Below are 21,751 nucleotides of genomic sequence, written 5' to 3' on the forward strand. Positions count from 1 at the left end.
CACCACACTTTCCTAAAACCGCCTGTAAAAGACCAATTCAAAGGTCTGCAAAACACAGAGCAAGTGAGTAGCTTAGCCTGGGTCAAAATTGTGGGTCAAACACAGAAGTTAGAGTATGCAGATAATTTTAATACATCAGAACTATTCACTGAGAATGTTTATGTGTGTAGTGATGTGGATGATGTCAATGTAGAACCTCCCCTCGGCAGAATGAACATGTAAAATCCATGAACAGATAATGGGACTGTGGTGGAGGAATTTAAGCACTTACTATAGTCCTCTGTGTAAATGTTGATATTTTCCAAGGCCACTGGCTTATCAAGTGCATGGTAAACTTGTGAGGTAAAAGAGTCAAACTCTTCCACAGATCCATTTTGTAAGATCATAGGCTGGCCATCCATTGACAATTGGTTTGACTGAGCTGAAACAAACAAAAGGATATGCAAAGCCTTTAATCTTTTCTGTCATTTATTTTATAAGCATGATTCTCTGGCTAGGAACAATTATATCCCATGATCCAAAAATGCAATGGTCCTGTATAGTCCATGAGAGATGTTTGGTGTACACAATGGCTGTGACATGTCTCCTGAGTGTCAGGAGTTATGTGAATGACCATCCACTGCTAACATTTGTGTGAATGACCCTCCACTGCTAACATTTGTGTGAATGACCCTCCACTGCTAACATTTGTGTGAATGACCCTCCACTGCTAACATTTGTGTGAATGACCCTCCACTGCTAACATTTGTGTGAATGACCCTCCACTGCTAACATTTGCGTGAATGACCATCCACTGCTAACATCTGTGTGAATGACCATCCACTGCTAACATTTGTGTGAATGACCATCGACTGTTAACGTTTATGTGCATGACCATCGACTGTTAACATTTGTGTGAATGACCATCCACTGTTAACATTTGTGTGAATGACCATCCGCTGTTAACCTTTGTGTGAATGACCATCCACTGATGATGTCTATTTTTACGACTAATCACTGTTAACTTCATGGGAAGTGTCAACAACTAAGTTTCTGCAGATGAATATTACCACTGCTGAAGTTCAGGTGAGTGACCAATAATAATTACGAAACTAACCAAATCTCAGGAAGTCAGGTACAGCAACATGTAACATTAAGCTATGTTAACCAAAGCCATTTAGTTTTACAGCCACCAAAATCAGCATGCAAATATTGTACACCAATAATTATATAATTCCATTTCAATTCCCGTGAATGACTATGCCCACTGAGTACATTCACAGTAATATCAACCCAACTTACTGTCCTTGTGAATCGCTGTGTAGTGTTATTGTTCATGGAGTTGGCTGATTAATACCAACTGATCGATTATATATTCCTGGCCCTGGTTTCATGAAGCTAATGAAGCCATTAATAGAGATAAGAAAGGCACTTAGCCAAGGGCTACTTGACGCTAAGTGGACTTCATGAAACTGGGGTCTGCACGTGGATGATTTCACGAGTGCTTCCATGAGAATGTCTAATCATCACTACTATTCATGAGCTCTGTGACAGAAGCACTGCCTCTGGTGAACAGCTTGATGCTGAACTTTGATCTTTACATGTCAGTTATGAAAGTCATCGCAGGTAAATCCTATGAAGGTGTAAGTAGTTGACAAAAAGTGTGCCACTGGTGTCAATCTTTAACACGTTACACACAATTAACGATAACAAATCACACTACTTATGTACGCATGTATGTACGTTTGGGGTTAAAAGTCGCACATTACTTATGTAAAAACTCCCAACTAAATAGTAGCTACACAGTAGGCATTGCAAAATACTATAAAGTATAAAAGTTATAAGTGTATTTCATAAGAACTGCCTGTCAGATGTTGTCCAAAAATGTGAGAGGAGTACTCTCCCTTGGTTTCACGGGTCCTTAAAAAAACACAATCTCATTAACACTAAAACAAACTGCTTACTTAATACTGATCAAGTAGCTCGAATATGACTTTGTGATCAAATGTCTTAGTTTTCGCCTGCTCTATTTTCTTTCTTTTTTAATACATACGTTTGAGTTGCATGCAGTAGTAAGTAACTATACATTAAGCCTACATGTACATGTAATTTCATTCTTGGGATATTTGTTTTAACTTATATCCTCACTTATTTAAATCACCATTGTATAAGTGAAATAATCTTGAGAACACATAACATACCGATCACATAACTATTTATTTAAACTAGTAATTATCGGAGCACACTTCTACTCTAATTTAGACAATGTTAAAAACTGAGAGGTCAAAATATGGCCTTCACGTATCTTGAGCGTGGCGCTAAATGTACAGGTAGACACCAATCATACCTAGGTACATGTACATATATGTACATTTATTTATTTATCTGATTGGTGTTTTACGCTGTACTCAAGAATATTTCACTTATACTACGACGGCCAGCATTATGGTGGGAGGAAAACCGGGCAGAGCCCGGGATAAACCCACGGCCATCTGCAGGTTGCTGACAGACCTTCCCACTTACGATCGGAGAGGAAGCCAGCATGAGCTGGACTTGAACTCACAGCGACCCCATTGGTGAGAGACTCCTGGGTTCTTACGCTGTGCTAGCGCGATAACCAAATGAGCCACAGAGGCCCCCCATATATGTACAGGATAAAAAGGTAAATGTATATGTCTGTATAGTCAGGCTGTGGGAAGGACAGGTGAAGAAAACAATTTAGAATGATCTAAATCAGGATTTTCCAAACACCTCACCAAGTGTTTTATTTAAAAAGGCAATAGTTTAATGGGACACCGAATAGTTGCTGATTGGCTTGTGTGAGGGATAGGCGAGTCCAGGCTCTGTCTGGTCTAAGGTAAATTTTAGTTATGCCAGATTTATTCTAACATGACCAATATTCTGCAGGGTGTAATCCTGGAAATCCCACTAAGTGTTGATTATGTGTCTCTTCAGTATTAAACACACAGTTATTATAACCACTGTGCTGTGGTGAGCGCTACTAACAGACATTAATTTGCCAACACTCTGATCCTGAGACATCGAACTTTTACCACCAAATGTGCTTTCAATACACAGTTTTAATGTTGATCTACCCTGCTGGACAAGTACATGCTTATATGAATTATTTAGGGCTGCGGATGCCCATTGTCACTATTCATGCGAAAAACTATACTCAACTGTTCTTGGATGTAAAGACTAATCCTACTTACTCTTCATGTGAAGCAGTGCTCTACGCTTCATATGAAAAACTACCACCCCCCAGTCAGTGTTCATGTGAATGACTACCCCACTGTTGATCTTTATACGAATGACCACCCCACTGTTGATCTTTACACGAAGGACAGCCCCCCAGTTACTGTTCTTGTGAAGGACTACCCCACTGTTGCTCTATACATATTAGGCAGCCCCCAGTTATGTTCATGTGAAGGACTTCCCCACAGTTAATCTTTATATGAAGGATATCCCCCATGTGAAGGACTACCCCCACTGTTGGTCTTTACATATACGGTAGCTCCCAGTTACTGTTCATATGAAGGACTACCTCACTGTTGCTCTTTACATATTGGACAACTCCCAGTTACTATTCATGTGAAGGTCTACCCCACTGTTGATCTTTACATGAAGGACAGCCCACAGTTACTGTCCATGTGAAGGACTTCCCCACTGTTGCTGTTTACATATAGGACAGCCCCCAGTTACTGTTCATATGAAGGACTACCCCACTGTTGATCTTTACATGAACGACAGCCCCCAGTTACTGTTCATGTGAAGGACTTCCCCACTGTTGATCTTTACATATAGGACAGCTCCCAGTTACTGTTCATATGAAGGACTTCCCCACTGTTGATCTTTACATGAAGGGCAGCCCCCAGTTACTGTTCATGTGAAGGACTTCCCCACTGTTGATCTTTACATATAGGATGGCCCCCAGTTACTGTTCATGTGAAGGACTACCCCCACTGTTGATCTTTACATGAAGGACAGCCCACAGTTACTGTTCATGTGAAGGACGTCCCCACTGTTGATCTTTACATATAGGATGGCCCCCAGTTACTGTTCATGTGAAGGACTACCCCACTGTTGGTCTCACTATGAAGACAGTCCCCAGTTACTGTTCATGTGAAGGTCTAACCCACTGTTGATCTTCACATGAAGGACAGCCCCCAGTTACTGTTCATGTGAAGGTCTACCCCACTGTTGATCTTTACATATAGGACAGCCCCCAGTTACTGTTCATGTGAAGGTCTACCCCACTGTTGGTCTCACTATGAAGACAGCCCCCAGTTACTGTTCATGTGAAGGTCTACCCCACTTTTGATCTTTACATGAAGGACAGCCCACAGTTACTGTTCATGTGAAGGACTACCCCACTGTTGATCTTTACATACAGGACAGCCCACAGTTACTGTTCATGTGAAGGTCTACCCCACTGTTGGTCTCACTATGAAGACAGTCCCCAGTTACTGTTCATGTGAAGGACTACCCCACTTTTGATCTTTACATGAAGGACAGCCCCCAGTTACTGTTCATGTGAAGGACTTCCCCACTGTTGATCTTTACATATAGGATGGCCCCCAGTTACTGTTCATGTGAAGGTCTACCCCACTGTTGATCTTTACATATAGGACAGCTCCCAGTTACTGTTCATGTGAAGGTCTACCCCACTGCTGATCTTTACATGAAGGACAGCCCCCAGTTACTGTTCATGTGAAGGACTTCCCCACTGTTGATCTTTACATATAGGATGGCCCCCAGTTACTGTTCATGTGAAGGACTACTCCACTATTGATCTTTACATGAAGGACACCCCCCTAGTTAGCGTTCATGTGAAGGACTTCCCCACTGTTGATCTTTACATATAGGATGGCCCCCAGTTACTGTTCATGTGAAGGTCTACCCCACTGTTGATCTTTACATGAAGGACAGCCCACAGTTACTGTTCATGTGAAGGACTTCCCCACTGTTGATCTTTACATATAGGATGGCCCCCAGTTACTGTTCATGTGAAGGACTACCCCACTGTTGATCTTTACATATAGGACAGCTCCCAGTTACTGTTCATGTGAAGGTCTACCCCACTGTTGATCTTTACATACAGGACAGCCCCCAGTTACTGTTCATGTGAAGGTCTACCCCACTGTTGGTCTCACTATGAAGACAGTCCCCAGTTACTGTTCATGTGAAGGTCTACCCCACTGTTGGTCTCACTATGAAGACAGTCCCCAGTTACTGTTCATGTGAAGGTCTACCCCACTGTTGATCTTTACATATAGGATGACCCCCAGTTACTGTTCATGTGAAGGACTACCCCACTGTTGATCTTTACATATAGGACAGCTCCCAGTTACTGTTCATGTGAAGGACTTCCCCACTGTTGGTCTCACTATGAAGACAGTCCCCAGTTAGCGTTCATGTGAAGGACTTCCCCACTGTTGATCTTTACATGAAGGACAGCCCCCAGTTGCTGTTCATGTGAAGGTCTACCCCACTGTTGATCTTTACATATAGGACAGCCCCCAGTTACTGTTCATGTGAAGGACTACCCCACTGTTGATCTTTACATACAGGACAGCCCCCAGTTACTGTTCATGTGAAGGGCTACCCCACTGTTAATCTTTATATGGAGGACACCCCCCAGTTAGCGTTCATGTGAAGGACTACCCCACTGTTAATCTTTATATGGAGGACACCCCCCAGTTAGCGTTCATGTGAAGGACTACACCACTGTTAATCTTTATATGGAGGACACCCCCCAGTTAGCGTTCATGTGAAGGACTACCCCACTGTTAATCTTTATATGGAGGACACCCCCCAGTTAGCGTTCATGTGAAGGACTACACCACTGTTAATCTTTATATGGAGGACACCCCCCAGTTAGCGTTCATGTGAAGGACTACCCCACTGTTAATCTTTATATGGAGGACACCCCCCAGTTAGCGTTCATGTGAAGGACTACCCCACTGTTAATCTTTATATGGAGGACACCCCCCAGTTAGCGTTCATGTGAAGGACTACCCCACTGTTAATCTTTATATGGAGGACACCCCCCAGTTAGCGTTCATGTGAAGGACTACCCCACTGTTAATCTTTATATGGAGGACACCCCCCAGTTAGCGTTCATGTGAAGGACTACCCCACTGTTAATCTTTATATGGAGGACACCCCCCAGTTAGCGTTCATGTGAAGGACTACACCACTGTTGCTCTTAATACTAAGGACAATGATCATGTGAATGAATGCTTTGTTTTTTTCAATACCGTAAATCTTAAACCATTTCAACAAATACAGCAATTTTTTCAGTGGAATTTATGCATGCAGTTATTATGAAAACGATGCTAAAAATGACTTGTTTGTGTCAATAAATGTGCAAGCCTAATAAAACTGTCCACAATATTTCTCTACACTCCCCAGTTATCTCAGAATGTTTCAAAATACTGGTCCCAGAGGCAGTTGAAAAAGTTGAAGAATTAGGTTAGTTTTTTGAAAAACTGTATTAACTTATTTTTTTCTTAATCTTAACTCTTACCACTGCTTTCATGTCAACCTCTGACTGGCTCTGAAAGGGCAATATCTACATAATGACCAATATGTCTCAGGTTACAAAGTTAATCTCCTATCACCGTTCAATATGACCTATTGAGTGTAAAAGGAAAACTGACAGTTTTCCACTAAAGATTAGGCAAATTTATTTGATTCAGTTTGGTGATTTATGCTGTACTCAAGAACATTTCACGTGTAAGACAGTGGCCTGCATAGTGGTGGAAGGAAACCCAGCAGAACCCTGGGGAAAGGCAAATTTATAGCAAACCACATTTGCTACTTGTTACTCAGCGTGTTGTATGGTATGAAAGTCTGGTATGTATGTACATCTCAATCATGATGACAGATGTGTGCCCCCAAACATTCTAAGATGTCACTGGTGCACCAGTGTGTACATGCACAAATTATCAGTGAGGAAAATCTTCTAAGTTTTCATCTTGTTTGAACTGAGAGAATTGAATATGTTTTCTACTCCTTGAAATGTATCATACATTATACTGATTTGGCAAACAAATTACATCCAGTGCCACACTGTGTCCATTTTCACAATGTGTCACAAATATTAATTCAGCCATCATTCAATACGCAACACTTGTAACATGATAACAACAATAGTGTTTTGGAACATCAGACATTTCCTTGAATTTTTATGAGACACAGCCGTTTCAGGAAGCACAAAATCCCTGAGAGTAAAATTCTGTCCCAGACCCGTGAGGCCAATGGGTCTAACATTCCTGTATCAATATGCCCACGAATCCTACATCAATGTGTCCAATAGCCCTGTTATAATGTTCTCAATGGAACCTCATCAATGTGTTCAAGAACCTGAATTATATGTACAAGAGCCTGAACTATGCTGGTATACATAAGGACACGCAAAAGAATTACCGGTACCTGTTTCCCACCATACACCTCATGACAAATCAGACATTCTGCTCTTTATATCATTTTTATAATATTTTTTGATAAATGTATCTCTGAAAATGCATTTTACCTAAAACAGTACACATTTTAAATTAAAAAGAAAAAGAAAACCAGCACCAATTATTAAGTCAGGACAGGTGGAGGTGGAAAACAAACAATTTTTTTGTGGCCTGGCTGGGTGCTTGGATTCCATTTAAAGCCAATGGTGCTTTAGACAAAACAGAATCGATACCACAATATGCATATGGCATATTAGAAGACCTGCTGCTGTGCTAGTATATAGGCAATGGCAAGTTAAGTCAATAAAGCACAAAATAATAAAATATTTAAATGTAAATCTTTAATTCATTTTATACAACCAATGTACTAAACCTCCTATATTTCAAACAGTGCACTTTAAAAACTTTAACAATTATGAAAACACTATATGTATACATAAATACACATAAACACCTACTAACTTAATGCTTGCAAATAAATAATCTGAAAAGAAACTTGCACTAATTTTCACCATACCAGCAGTCACAAATGTATTTAGTATACATTTATAGATCCACATACATATGCAGACATATCCAATTATCCATAACTAACATCTTCTGTGGAATAGAATGGCAATCTCATAATAAATTAAACACATTTAAAGAGGCATTTCTACAAAGACATATTAGGGATACTGTAATCATCGTTTTTCAATAAAAATTAAAGTTTACCAGTGTTATAAACAGCTGCACATTCATAAAGATATCAGCAAAACGGTGTGAACAAACCACCCAGCATCCGCTGTCTCACTTTAGCACACTCATATTATACAGGTTGATCGGATTTCTCACATCCAAATATGACATGGAGCTATACATTCTACAATGATCAAAGATGCTAGGTTTTTTTTTATGATCTGCAAGTTGTGACCAGTATCCAACATATCAGTTCACGCAATTCAGGGAATAGATATGGAAGTGCGAATGGGTCTCAAAATGCATCCCAACAGACAATTCGCTACCATACATGTGACGAACATATCGTTCATGGGCATAATGTCAGTGAGATGAATGTGAACGAACAAAGAGAGAACTTAGTCTAATGACCATGATGACAATGACTGAAGAACGATGACAAAGGCATCAGTTTTATACTCAAGTGGGTACGTTTACAGACATGCAAAACAAGACATCACCTTCCCAATTCACGCCAGTCACATCACATGCTGCTGCACCTGTTGTTGCCTGACAAGGCTAGGTGGCTTGAAGGTACTTTATAGTTACATGTGTAGCTGTTCCATTAAATTTTGGGTTTTGCACTACAAATTTTGGCAGATTCTCAAAGGACAACTACAAAAGGCATCACAATGTTCAGCACTTAACACACTGGTCAACAACTGTTCAACACACAAACAGGTGAAATAAGCTGAACACTCACAAAGCAGTGTGAGTGAAACCAAATTGTGTACAGCATGAATAACAAAAGATGTTTGCTTGTTCATGCTGAAGACTGAGAGTACAACGTACGTTCAACAAAGAAATCTGGCTCAGTACCTAGGAATTCCAGAGATAACCCAGATATCAACAAAAGTGAATGGAGAATTCATTACTTATGAGAAACAGATTTCAGAGATGCACTAGAGATGTGTGCCAATCTGTGAAAGTTAACTGCTACACGACTGAGAGCTCTTTGGATAGGTCTAAGCATCCCAGGCTATGGGAGCCGTGAATGTATAGGAAAACTGAATGTAGTGATTATAACATGTACATAAAGCATGCAAAGCACAATGTAGGTCACCTCAAATAAGTATGCATGTTCAAATAAATATGCATGTTCAAATAATTATTCACGTTCAGAAAATATTCGCGTTCAAATAAATAAACTATAATGAAGCGAAGGTCTTCTCCCTCCATAGTATGTTCATTCACGTTCAAAGGAAACAAATTCTCGGCATGTAACTTCTACCTCAAGCCACATCTACAACAACAATTAAGTCACAGATACATCTGTTTTTAATACAGGCTCTTGTAACGCTTCTTGCACTGTCTTGTCTTCTTGCCAAGAATAACCAGACTGAAATGCTAAGGTGACATAAGCCTTGGGCATCTATTCAATACATTTTTGCCACCTGTGGCCACTACACAAACAAATTCACCATCTGCGGATGCCTTCCTGTGCCCTGTGTCTGCATGAACGTGTTAACGAGTGTCATTACCATCAGCATATAAGTGAATATGCCATCCCAGTATACCTCTTCTCAATGTCAACAAGTGTCATTACAATCAGCATATACACTGTACTGTAAGTGAATATGCCTTCCCAATGAACCTCTTCTCCATGTCAACAAGTGTCATTACAATCAGCATGTGAATATGCCTTCTTAGTGAACCTCTTCTCAATGTCAACAAGTGTCATTACAATCAGCATGTGAAAATGCCTTCCCATTGAACCTCTTCTCAATATCAACAGGTGTCATCACCATCAGCAGAAAAATGAATATGCCTTCCCAGTGAACCTCTTCTCAATGTCAACAAGTGTCATTACCATTAGCATATATACCTAAATATGCCTTAACAGTTTACATCTTCCCCATGTTAACAACTGTCAGTACCATCAGCATATAACTGAATATACCTCCCCAGTTTACATCTTCTCCAGGTCAGCAAGTGTCATTACATTGTACCATCAGCTTGTAGGTGTATATACCTTACAGGTGTACAGATTCTCAATGTGACACACTGTCATTACCATTGGCATATACTATGGGTATATACAACTTACCAATGTCTACAACTCTTGTTCCAGGCATACCAAAATATGTCTACACACTGTATCTCTTGGATACACAGCTCATCAATGTGTCCTCACTTTGATCATCTACTTGCTTCTTCTTCCCTCTCAGTGATATTACCAATCATATACAGCTTGAATATATGAAAACCATTTATATATTCAGTTAACACAGTTGTAAGAGGTAAAATCTCTCTGCCGTCTCTGATACTGGTAGAGATCAACAACATGTTTTAACCTACCATGGTACTGTTGTAGCTGTTCGTATTTGGGGCCATGTTTGTATCGGATCAGCTTCAGGTGTACAATCTGCCCTGTTGTACGCAGTACGTCCACAGCTTGGTGGTTCGTAAAGCCTTGTAGTGATTGACCATCAACCTGTGAAAACACAAAAATGAATACCGTTTCACACCAAGCTGAATTCCCATTGCAATTCTTCAACCTTTCCTAGGCGACATGTAGTAAGACTGCTGGTTGTTGAACAATGCTTTGTGGTCTGGATACATAAATGTTGGGAGTACTTTTCTTTTCAACACATCATGGTGACTTAACAATCTAGTTTTTTGGAAAACACATCTACATACATGTATACTCACCTGCAAATAATAAAATATTTGTTGATTTATACTACATACCTACATATTATTTACAATCTTTATCATAACAAACTACAAGACCTTGAGCCAGAGATCAGGCATGGGAATTGATGGCCAGAAAAAAGCCTGGAAATTCTAAAAAAAAGTCTGAAAATACCTCACCCTATGTCCAAATTACAGTAGCAATCACTTATTCCGACAAAATCAGGTGCTTCTGTTTTTTTTAATTTAATCAAAAAACTATGAAATCGGCCAACTGGAAGAAAATCGGAGGTACAATTGTGCATAGTTTTAAGAGGTCTATTTAGAAATGCCTACTTCGATTTTTAGAGGTCTTTGCCTTTAAAGACCAGTCTATAAACTCACCTCAACAATTTGGTCGTTGACAGCTATTCTCCCATCAACAGCTGCAGCACTGCCCTCTCCTATGCTTTTCACAAAAATACCCGATAATTCATCTGAAATGGAGAGAAATGTATCAGATGGAGTAATCATCACAAAAAAAATGTATTCAATTATCCTACAATGTCCATATCATTACAAAGAAAGTGAATTTTCAGTGCACCTTAATCTTCAAAAATGTACATAAAAGCAGAAGTAATTCACTGATTTCAAGGAAATAAACGAACCTGGCTGGAAATATGCAAAATAATTCTTGTTTGAAGGAGTCAGTTACACTTGGCTGTAATGCTTGTTCAGAATTTCCATGAGGATTAACACATGTAAATGTGGCTTACATGTGAAAATCACAGTTGATGTGAATAAATTCAAGAAAGCACTCATGTGAAGTATCACTTGAAACACCATCAAACAATGTCCAGAAAATTGTTGGATTTACTTTTTGCAACTGAAACTTTGGATTTTATGGTGGCTTTTTCTGACCATATTGAGATCAATCACATATCAGGGTTTGGCCACTTTACACCCTAAGACTACCAGATTTCATCTTTCCAAATGCCTATACACACAGGTCTACGAACATGTTACCACCTTGAAAGCGAATGATTTCAAGCCCAAGAATCTGAGTGTGACGTCAACCTCTGGGCCACTACAGAGCACTGTAGAATTAGACCTTTCTTTACCATTTTACTCAGTTGGGAAAATTCTAAAAAACTAAATTACACTGTTTTTCCAGCCACTGTTTAATGGTTTTCCATCTGATATATATATTTTTCTTTGTCTTTAACAGACCACAATGCATACTTCAATTTTAAGTACCCGATGACCTCAACCTTTTCAGCGCAATTTATGCACACTTTTAATTTGATTTTTGAGACAAACTACTTTGGTTTGATTGGCGCATTTCACTGCTTCACAAAAACTGTAATTTTATCAGTCTATACAGAAGAATGTCTCCAGAATATACTTGGGAGAAAAGAAAGTTGAAGAATTTCACTAACCTTCACTTGATGACTTCTCCCCTCCTACATAGCCAGCAATGGTGATGCCAAGTCCCTGAGAATCCTTAATAAGTTCCACATCGAACATTTCCATATCAGGGGAATCAGACTCAGTGTCCTCTGGTTGCTGAAACGTGAATCGTGAAATGTGGAGTGTCAAATTTCTCATTAGTACACTGCCATCATACAAAATAGATTACATATTCCTACATCAACACATAAAGGATTATTTTTCTGCAACAAAATACTGCAGATCCATTTCAATCAAAACTTACTGTCTACTAAATAAGATAAGTTTCAAACTAAGCCTGATTAACATTATCTAGACCATTATCAAAACTTTACAAAATATACATGTGTTATAAACTATGCAATGAAATATTGTCATTATTTAATAAACAGAACAAAATGTGACCTGAAGATCAGCAAAACCTATAACTATCTAAGTCTGATTGTGCTAGGATTGATCACATCAGTGATTTCAGTCATGGAATTCATAGACTGTGTCAGCAATCGGGGATATCAATCATGGGTTTAGACATATTGTGAAAGCATTCACATCAGGGTTTGCAATCATGGGTTAGACAGATTGTGCAAATATTCACATCATGGATTTCAGTCATGGAATTCATAGATTGTGTCAGCAATCGGGGATATCAATTATGGGTTTAGACATACTGTGAAAGCATTCACATCAGGGTTTGCAATCATGGATTAGACAGATTGTGCAAATATTCACATCATGGATTTCAGTCATGGGTTAACATTGAGGATCAGTCAAGGTTTAGTCGGACTGTGTTAGCATTACATCAGGCATTGCAGCCATGCATTATAAGATCAATGTTAGGTCCTTCAATCAAGTTCTAGTCAGACCGTGTCAACATGAACATCAGCAATTATATCCTGGACTGTTCCAGGAGTGCTTACAGTCAAGATTCAGTCAGATTTTGTCAGCATTAATATCACGAATCTCAAAATATTGGTCATGCTGTGCCAGCATTAACATTAGGGATTTTGAGGTTCAGTCAGGCTGAGCCAACATTAACATCACGAATTCCAACGTTCAGTCATGCTGTGTCAGCATTAACATTACAAATGTGAAGGTTCAGTCATACTGTGCCACCATTAACATTAGGGGTTTTGAGGTTCTGTCCGGCTGTGACATATTAACATCGGGGTTTCGGGGTTCAGTCAGGCAGTGACCACATTAAAACTGGGGTTTCGAGGTTCAGTCAGACTGTGCCAGCATTAACATCAGGAAGATCAAGGTTCAGTCAGGCTATGCAAGCATTAACATGGAGAACTTCTAGATTCAGACAGGCTGTGCCAGTATTAACATGAGGAATTTCTCTCATGGACTAGCCGGGCTGTGTCAGCATTTTTAGCCTATCATCAGGGCGTGCTCAGATTGAATCATGTTAGGACTTACAGGGTAAACCTCCACTGCACCGAGAAACCCTGGAAGTATTGGTGGGTTAGATCGTAGACTCTTCATCTGTTCTTCTGTAAGCCCTGAGAGATCAATATTCTCTTGGCTGTCTGAACCAAACAGATTCTGTAACTGTTCATCCAGCTGGTTGGTGGGAATGATAGGGGCATGGGCGACAGGATTAGGGGCTGGTTCCATGACAGCACGGGCCACAACCAGGCGCACATGACTGCCAGATTGTCGCAGGACGGACGCTACCTGCTCGGAGCTCATACCTCGCACGTTCACATCCCCGATTTGGAGAATGTGATCACCACTTCGCAGCCTGCCATCCTGTACAAACATACAAAGTTGATTTACCCACCGTTCACTCGATACGAGTTTAACTTCATGTATACTTTAGAACATTTCATAATGTTGAGTCAGGTTACTTACACCAAATAATAACTAACTCACAATTTGATAGACTCAGACAGTAATTAACGCTTGTACAAGTATACATTTAAACATTCACATATGCTTACACTATCAAACAGAAAATTATCCTTTTTGCAAATTTCTAATAACTGAAAGGCCAAATTTTACTTTTTTCTACACCTGACAATAGAATATGTTTTTATACCAAACAATTTTTTGGGATTCCATGCATTTATAAATGCCAACTGTGACTTGATTGGGTGTTTGACTGTCTTTTTTGACATTTACAAATGTGAAGACACTGTGACCATTCTACCACATAGTGACAATGCTGTGACCTGACACAATTAACTTTATGCAGCCATGACTAATGTTAAAAGCAGAAGTTGAAGCCGTGTAATACTCACATTATCGGCAACCCCTCCAGGAAGAATGGTTTTGACCACAACACCAGTACTCCTTCCTCCGATGATACCAAAGCCCAACCCACTGCCATCATTTATAACATCTATTACTTCAATCTGGGTCCAGTCTGTGTTTAACTGTAAAATCAAATTAGATATATATTATTAAATATCTTAAAAAAATTTTACACATGGCACAGATAAAGTAGAAAATTAGTTACATTTAAGTATATACATGAGTACATGAACATATATGACATATGAATACTGTAAATCAAAAGGGTTAAATCTGAGTGAAATCTGAAAATTCATACTATACACAAACATGTCCCACAAACACACTATATAATCAATGTTAATATACTAGATAAAACATATACATATGCATCTGCTATAACAATTAAATCATAGGCATATAATGTCAATTAAAGCATTAATTACATTATGCCAACAGGATAAAGAAGAAAATCAAACATCCTGTTAACAAATCTGTTATAGATTAAACAACCATCAGAGAGTCAATTCACACGTCACACAGACCTCTTAGATCAATCGTTATAGCAAATTCATTACACTACAGCTAGGTCAAAACCGATGAAAGTCAAAATATCTATACCAAGCAGTATGCATTAATATATCAAACATAAAAGAATATTTATACGATGAATAGATGCATGTAGAAATACTATTTTATACAAAAACATGTGTATATATAAAATTCAAAATCATGTTAAGTTTATAATTCTGAGATTCAATTTTTCAATACAACTGTGATATACTTCTGATGCATCTGAAGCACTAACAGGCTTTTTAGATGGAGTATTTACAATGCAATGTTAACACTTTGATGCTTACGACCTTTGTGGTCCATATTTAATATAAAGTCATCACGTATATTTCCCCTTCGCGCAATACACAAAGTACATGTGCAATGTAAGCAATATTCAAGCTTTGTGTCCATGTCTGTGGTATCGTATGAAAGAATTACATGTATTTCATATCAATGATTGACATGAACATGTGCATGTATGTGAAGGAACAAGACATTGCACGTATAGTTCACACAGCAGCAATTCCGTATAGTCAATCCACATGTCCAAGAACATATATTAGACACCACAGTTCAGTATAGTCAGTCCACATGTCCAAGAACATATACTAGACACCACAGTTCAGTATAGTCAATCCACATGTCCAAGAATATATATTAGACACCACAGTTCAGTTCAGGTACATCGATCCATCCATTCAATGAGGACAACATGAGGTCAAAATTTAACACAAACACATCATCATGGCCAAAGTCAGAAGTTAATATTGGTCACTGATCATCACCACCAGTAGCTTAATTTCCAATGCACTGAAGAAAAACCTGAAACAAATAGTAAGATTTAGAGGAAGTGCTCTGCTGACCACAAATGTGATCAACAAGAACTTCCTACCGGCTCAGCCTTGCATATAGGTGGTGTCTTTACAGGTTTACTGTAGGCGTGCGCCCGAAGGGAGGGCTCCGAGGAGGCCAGCGACACCAAGTCAGGGCTGCCGAACGGGTTGTGACGGGCACGGAAAAAATACATGGCCGCCACGAGAGCTCCACAAAAGGCATCATAGTAGGACCTGCTCAAGGTATCCATCTCCAAACACGTCGCCAATGCACTATCCAGGTCTACTGACATTAATGCTTCTTTGAACACGTTCTAGAAGTGACAAAGTACATGTGGTTGATACTTCAGGTTATAACTGCACATTCACTGATTCATTCCTTCCAGTCAAATGTTACTTGCACTTTTGGCCCAGTGTTATAGCCCATAACGTGTATGCAAATTCATATATTATCAATAGGTTATGACAAACACGAGTTTACATCCCAACAAATCCATGAGATCGGAGCACAAGCTATTGCAAGTTTGGCCTAATTTTGGTGCTGTAATTTTCTGCAAGGGCAAATGGTATTCAAGAAAAATCAATGGCAGCCTGCTCTGCCTGTCATGCTATTACAGCGAGTTCCATCGTCTACACTTGCCTGGCTTCGCCATATATTACTAGCCACATAATCCAAAGCTGACTGATCCTTGAGCATTTCAACACAAACTCACCAAACTGTTCAATTCTGCTATTTGTTCTTTTGTAATTAAATTCCACAATGCCAATCCATTCCAAGGAGACCTCTCAGCTTTATGTGCCGCTACAAGGCGATTCCTCATGATAGCAGATCAAAGCAGAACAAGGAATCATGATGCATGACCGTCCCAAAATGGCAGCCCTACAACACAGTTTGAAGTCAACAGCAGCCACACATCTCCTTGTTTGATCACTGATAGGAATCACAACAACTGTCAATCTGAGTCAGCTCCAACACATTTCCTTGAACTGGTCTTGAGGAAAACTACGAGCAGGAGAAGCTTCCATTATCAGATGCCTGTACCCAGAACACGCTCTCGTGCCAAGCCACATGTACGTTCACTATGTTCATATTACCAACAAGAGGCTATTCCTTAACCAATATGTAAAGGCTGCTAATAAACTGTAAATGTATTTCTCCTGAAGACATAGAACAAGTCCTGCAGATAAAACCTTCATTCCTGGGCTAGGTTTACGGTCCACATGAGCAAACTAGCACATCCACTGTGCCAGCTTTCATTCAATCGAAGACGTATAAATTAGGGTGAGCAGTTGAGCCAGGGAAAAGCCAGTAACAGCCAATGGCTGACAGGTGCCTCACACAGCATCAGTAGCACCAATCACTGAGACATGTGTAATGGGGGAATGACAGAGTTCCTGGGTTTTACTGGCTCAGCCAAATCTCTTCTCCGGTTCACATACATGTACCATTGGTAAAAAGCTCACAGTATTATGAAGTCTTGGACAGCAGAAATAAGGACGAGTTAGGGGAAACAACCCATTAAATTATGCATTATTTTACAAAGCGTACCCGGCCACGTGGGCTATGCAAAATTGCAAAAACATGGTGTATGGCAAACAAATGCCCATAGGATATTGCCCTGGGCAAAAAAACAAAAATACGGAATTAACATCTACAGACATACATGAATGTAATTTTTTAAAAAAGCATCAGTCTGTTTAAATGATGTGAATTTAATATATTCTGTTACACTCAACAATTTGACATCAATATGACTGCTTACACACCCATACTTTACATTATCTTCACATAATTTGGAAATAAAGAATTATCAAAACAAGAATGGGGCATAATATTAAATGTGGATACCAATATCATTTCACTGAAAACGTTTCATGTAAATTCTGTTTAGAAAACAAAAATCTCCAGAAGGCAGCCAAACAGATCCTTGTTAACAAAAACAAGAAGTTATGGTAAGAAAGAATAACACATGAATCTAATAACTTTCGCAATCAAGACTCTGTAGAATATGATCATTATAGTCAACAGAATATTTTTCAAATAAACAAATAAAATTTCTTGCATTTTCCTTAGGAGATCTGTTCTTTTGTCATCCAATTCATTTCGTGCCTATGAATATCTGATCTGGGTAAACACTCATACGTGAATAAATCAGAAAGCAGATTGATCTTTAATCTTCAATCACCAGTGCACAGCTGCAAATGTTCAGTCATGCACAACTGAGTTATATAAAAAAAAAACAATTCTTGATCCCCATACCACTGACCTTTAATAACCTCCAATCAGTGGAAGGTTTTGTCACCTCTCCAGGGGTTATAGACGTTGACATTAACTACCGTTACACAGTAGTTAAGAGATTCAAAATACTAAATACAAAGTTTAAAAAACTCAAAAGTATGATATAAGATCGAGAAAAACTGAATACATTTCACTAAAACTCAATTCTGAAAAACACACTTCTTGTGAAATATGTGGAGTGCGGGACATCATTAATAATTTTGTCTGACAGTGTTGTTTTGACTACGTGTTCCCACCACGCACTCCATCCAGTATGACCATAGGGACATAGAAATTAATATTACTTTGTCTAATTTAAATTTTATGGGGCCAAATTTAAAATATTATATGTTTGATATTAAGTGACTGACTCTTTACTGTTTACTTGTTAGTATTATGGTAAAGATCTAAGAATATTTATTTTGAGAATTGCCAAATACTGGGCGACATAATTTAGTACTGGATTCTGATCAATGGTAAGGAAGTTTAATTGTGATCAATCATTTGAACAGGGTTCTACTATTGATCTTCCCTTCTACAAAAAAATAAAAATAAAAAAAGATCCCCCTACCCTCTTTTGTTATAAAGGGCTTGTAACATCAAGCAAACAATATTTTAATTTTGGCCTTGGGTAGTTAGATATTTTAAAAAAAGTCAATATGGCACTATTACAAAACGACCTTGAAAAAAACTCAACATTTCTAATAAGGTAGTTAACATTTTGACGTCTAGGAACCCCCTGCTCTCTGCTGTTTGAAAATATCAGCATTATATACATGTATATCAACAACATCCCTGTGCTCCTTTCTTACACAATTTTGCAAGCAAATAGTATGTGAAAGATCAAGAGATATCAAAGACAGGATACATATACATGTTGTAGACGGTGCTTGATATTCTGTTGTGACAGCTTAGCCACACATATTTGTGACTCAGCTAAACGATATATATTTGTGGCTCAGCCTAGCCACACAATACCCTATTTCTTCTAATTTTTGTAACTGTACAAAAATATACAATACATGTGGAATTGTACAATATATTGTGGAATATCGAGTTTCTTTTTTCTCACATGGTTAGACCATCCAATGAACAATTTACTCATGTCTTTACTGTTCCAAAAGGCTGGTAAAGAAATGTAATATTCTTCTTCTAACACTACTAATATCTGTCCCAAAAATTTGAAGAATTACGGTATATTTGACTCAGCTTATCTAATGTTGCACAGGCATGCCCAGCAGTACTAAGCCACACTGACCAGTGCCATTAAAAGAAAGTGCCTATAAAAATCTATGCCAACTGGTTGCAGAATATTAGGTTTTAAATGATGTAATTATTTTATTCTGACCTGCTTAAACTGGTCCCTATCAACACACAGAAATTTAAGAAATGGTTAAAAAAAAAACATGGCCAACTCTACGCCAAAATGTAGACAAAAGTATGCTCGCCCTAAACTTCGTCAGGTTCATCACCATACATTTTCTGCTTCTATTTCTGCCGTCACATGAGCTGAGGTTTATGGCTGAAAATGTCATAAACAAATGTGCAACATGCATGGTAGGGCATTGTTAAATCTGGTGTCAGAAGCAGTGTTGGATGTTACATTCTAAATCTGAGTGTGCACCCATATATGTTTAGACACATATATGTACATTTTTAAATCCACTTGTATATATATATGTTCAAAAAACAAGACATAACTTCTTGGACATCTGATTAGGGAAACAGCTTGAAAACAGAATTTGAGTTGAAATTTTGGCAACCTTAAGTTCATACATGTGCATTTGGGTAGATCATATTAGATACATGTATATATGTCATATCTATACAAGGCTAAAATGCAGTAATGAGGTACATTTATAGGCTATGTTAACAATTGAAAGCCTCTCAACCATGCCCCATCTGAATGTAGATTTCTATAACACAAAAAAAAAAGAAAATATGCATGTTTATGTCAAAACAGTAGGAAATATTATTGTAACAACACGTGTTCAAAATTTTCAAATGCACACGTTTATGTTAAATTTGTATTAAAATGCAACAGGCTAGTTGTCTGAGAGAGTTGTCTCCCCATAGCCTCAAGTTCTTAAGCCTGTTTACCTTTCACTTTATGAACAGAAAAGTGGGTCAGCTCTCCAAGCACACAGGTGTCTGAATGTTGCATATTACTGACAAGAAGTTATACTATTATACCATAATGTCTTAATTTTTCTTTGCTCAAGGTTACCCATCAGGGTGTACACATTTTCTGTGGTAACCTAAATATCTTGGTGGCCAAAATAAACTTACGTATGGCAATCTGGAATGGGTTAAGTTACTAGCATTTTTCTTGATCCTGATCAATTCATCCACTTTTAAGGAAATTTAAAGGTTTTTTTTGTGAAGTTTTATTAATGCCTTATTAAAATACTTCAAAACGGCATCAAAAGTATCATTTTAACGAAACTGTGCTTCTGAAAGCCCATTTTTAATATAACTAAACTTAAGGTGAAATGAAGTACATGGTTAGCTGTTCAGGCATTCTACTCTTCAGTCACAAGCTTGCGTTGTATATTTTAGAGATGTAGTCTGAGAAAAGCCTCCAGTCTACATATACACATACACCTTTAACAATTCTGTATTAACACCCAGAAAACACATTTACCATGCAAAATAGAATATGACTGCACAAATTTGCATACATGCATTTAACAATTCAGTATTTCTCACAGTATAGACATACAGTATGAAATGCAGTTATTTCACCACATGGATTTATGAGCAATACATATATTTATAAGATTTCATCACAATATATCCAGTTGGTCTACTTGTATTATTTTCCATTCTATAAGCATACACGGCATACATCATATATCATCATATATGGAGTTGAGACTTGAAAAAAATGGTCAACATATGTGTACCGCTAAGTGGTTATTGATCAAATCAATTGAAACAGCAGATCAATAATGGTGAATAACATTTTCAAAGTAACTACATGTACAAGTACTTTCACTTGGGTACACATAATGTGTACAGTTCATGTTACACATATAAATCAGGACCTGGGCCCAGTTGTTAAAAAGTGTACATGTTTTAGCAGTAAGGCCACACCAATTTAAATTGTTGTTTTTTACTTAAGTATCTCACTTATTTGATTGATGTTTCACCATAAGAAAGAGAGATATAGTGATCAGCTTGATACATCGTCATGTAGGATGTGGTGATAACTTAGTTGATGTTCGAGGTATCCATGAAGACTCCAAATACAGAGAGCTTATTTTCATGTATTATCAAGGTCAACTATGAAGACATTTCATGTTTAAATGAAGATGACAAACCTATTCTGAGAATCCATGTTATGAAAGGTAAGACAGCAGTCACCTCTGATTCTTGGTGTCAAAGTAAAACTATGTCTGTGGCCCTACCCCAAACAAGTGGGGTCACTTATCTACTTTTGTTGTCACCCTTTGAATAAATACATGCATTTCACAAAAGGGTTTGTAATTTGAACACTGTCTGATCTCTACATCATGTAAGTTTATTTATCTATGACCTAAGTTCACTTAAATTGGATAGTTGCCAATAAATGGCTGATGCCATTCAAAAAAGCAATCCAATCAAAAAGCAAGGCTTACTACTCA

At 38.3% G+C, this 21,751-nt stretch overlaps 1 protein-coding gene across 6 annotated transcripts in view; it reads right to left on the bottom strand.

The window, feature by feature from the left end:
• LOC135470011 (multiple PDZ domain protein-like) overlaps positions 1 to 21,751 on the bottom strand; it is a 120,644-nt gene that overhangs the window by 56,010 nt on the left and 42,883 nt on the right. For all 6 annotated transcript variants that reach the window (XM_064748698.1, XM_064748695.1, XM_064748694.1 and 3 more), the window contains 6 exons: positions 14,468 to 14,602; positions 13,644 to 13,976; positions 12,215 to 12,341; positions 11,181 to 11,272; positions 10,461 to 10,596; positions 272 to 421 (listed from right to left, as the gene is read on the bottom strand). In XM_064748698.1, coding sequence (XP_064604768.1) covers positions 272 to 421; positions 10,461 to 10,596; positions 11,181 to 11,272; positions 12,215 to 12,341; positions 13,644 to 13,976; positions 14,468 to 14,602 — 973 coding nt within the window. The remainder of the gene's footprint in view (positions 1 to 271; positions 422 to 10,460; positions 10,597 to 11,180; positions 11,273 to 12,214; positions 12,342 to 13,643; positions 13,977 to 14,467; positions 14,603 to 21,751) is intronic.

Source organism: Liolophura sinensis, chromosome 7 (genome assembly GCF_032854445.1).
Source record: "Liolophura sinensis isolate JHLJ2023 chromosome 7, CUHK_Ljap_v2, whole genome shotgun sequence".
Taxonomy (NCBI): domain Eukaryota; kingdom Metazoa; phylum Mollusca; class Polyplacophora; order Chitonida; family Chitonidae; genus Liolophura; species Liolophura sinensis.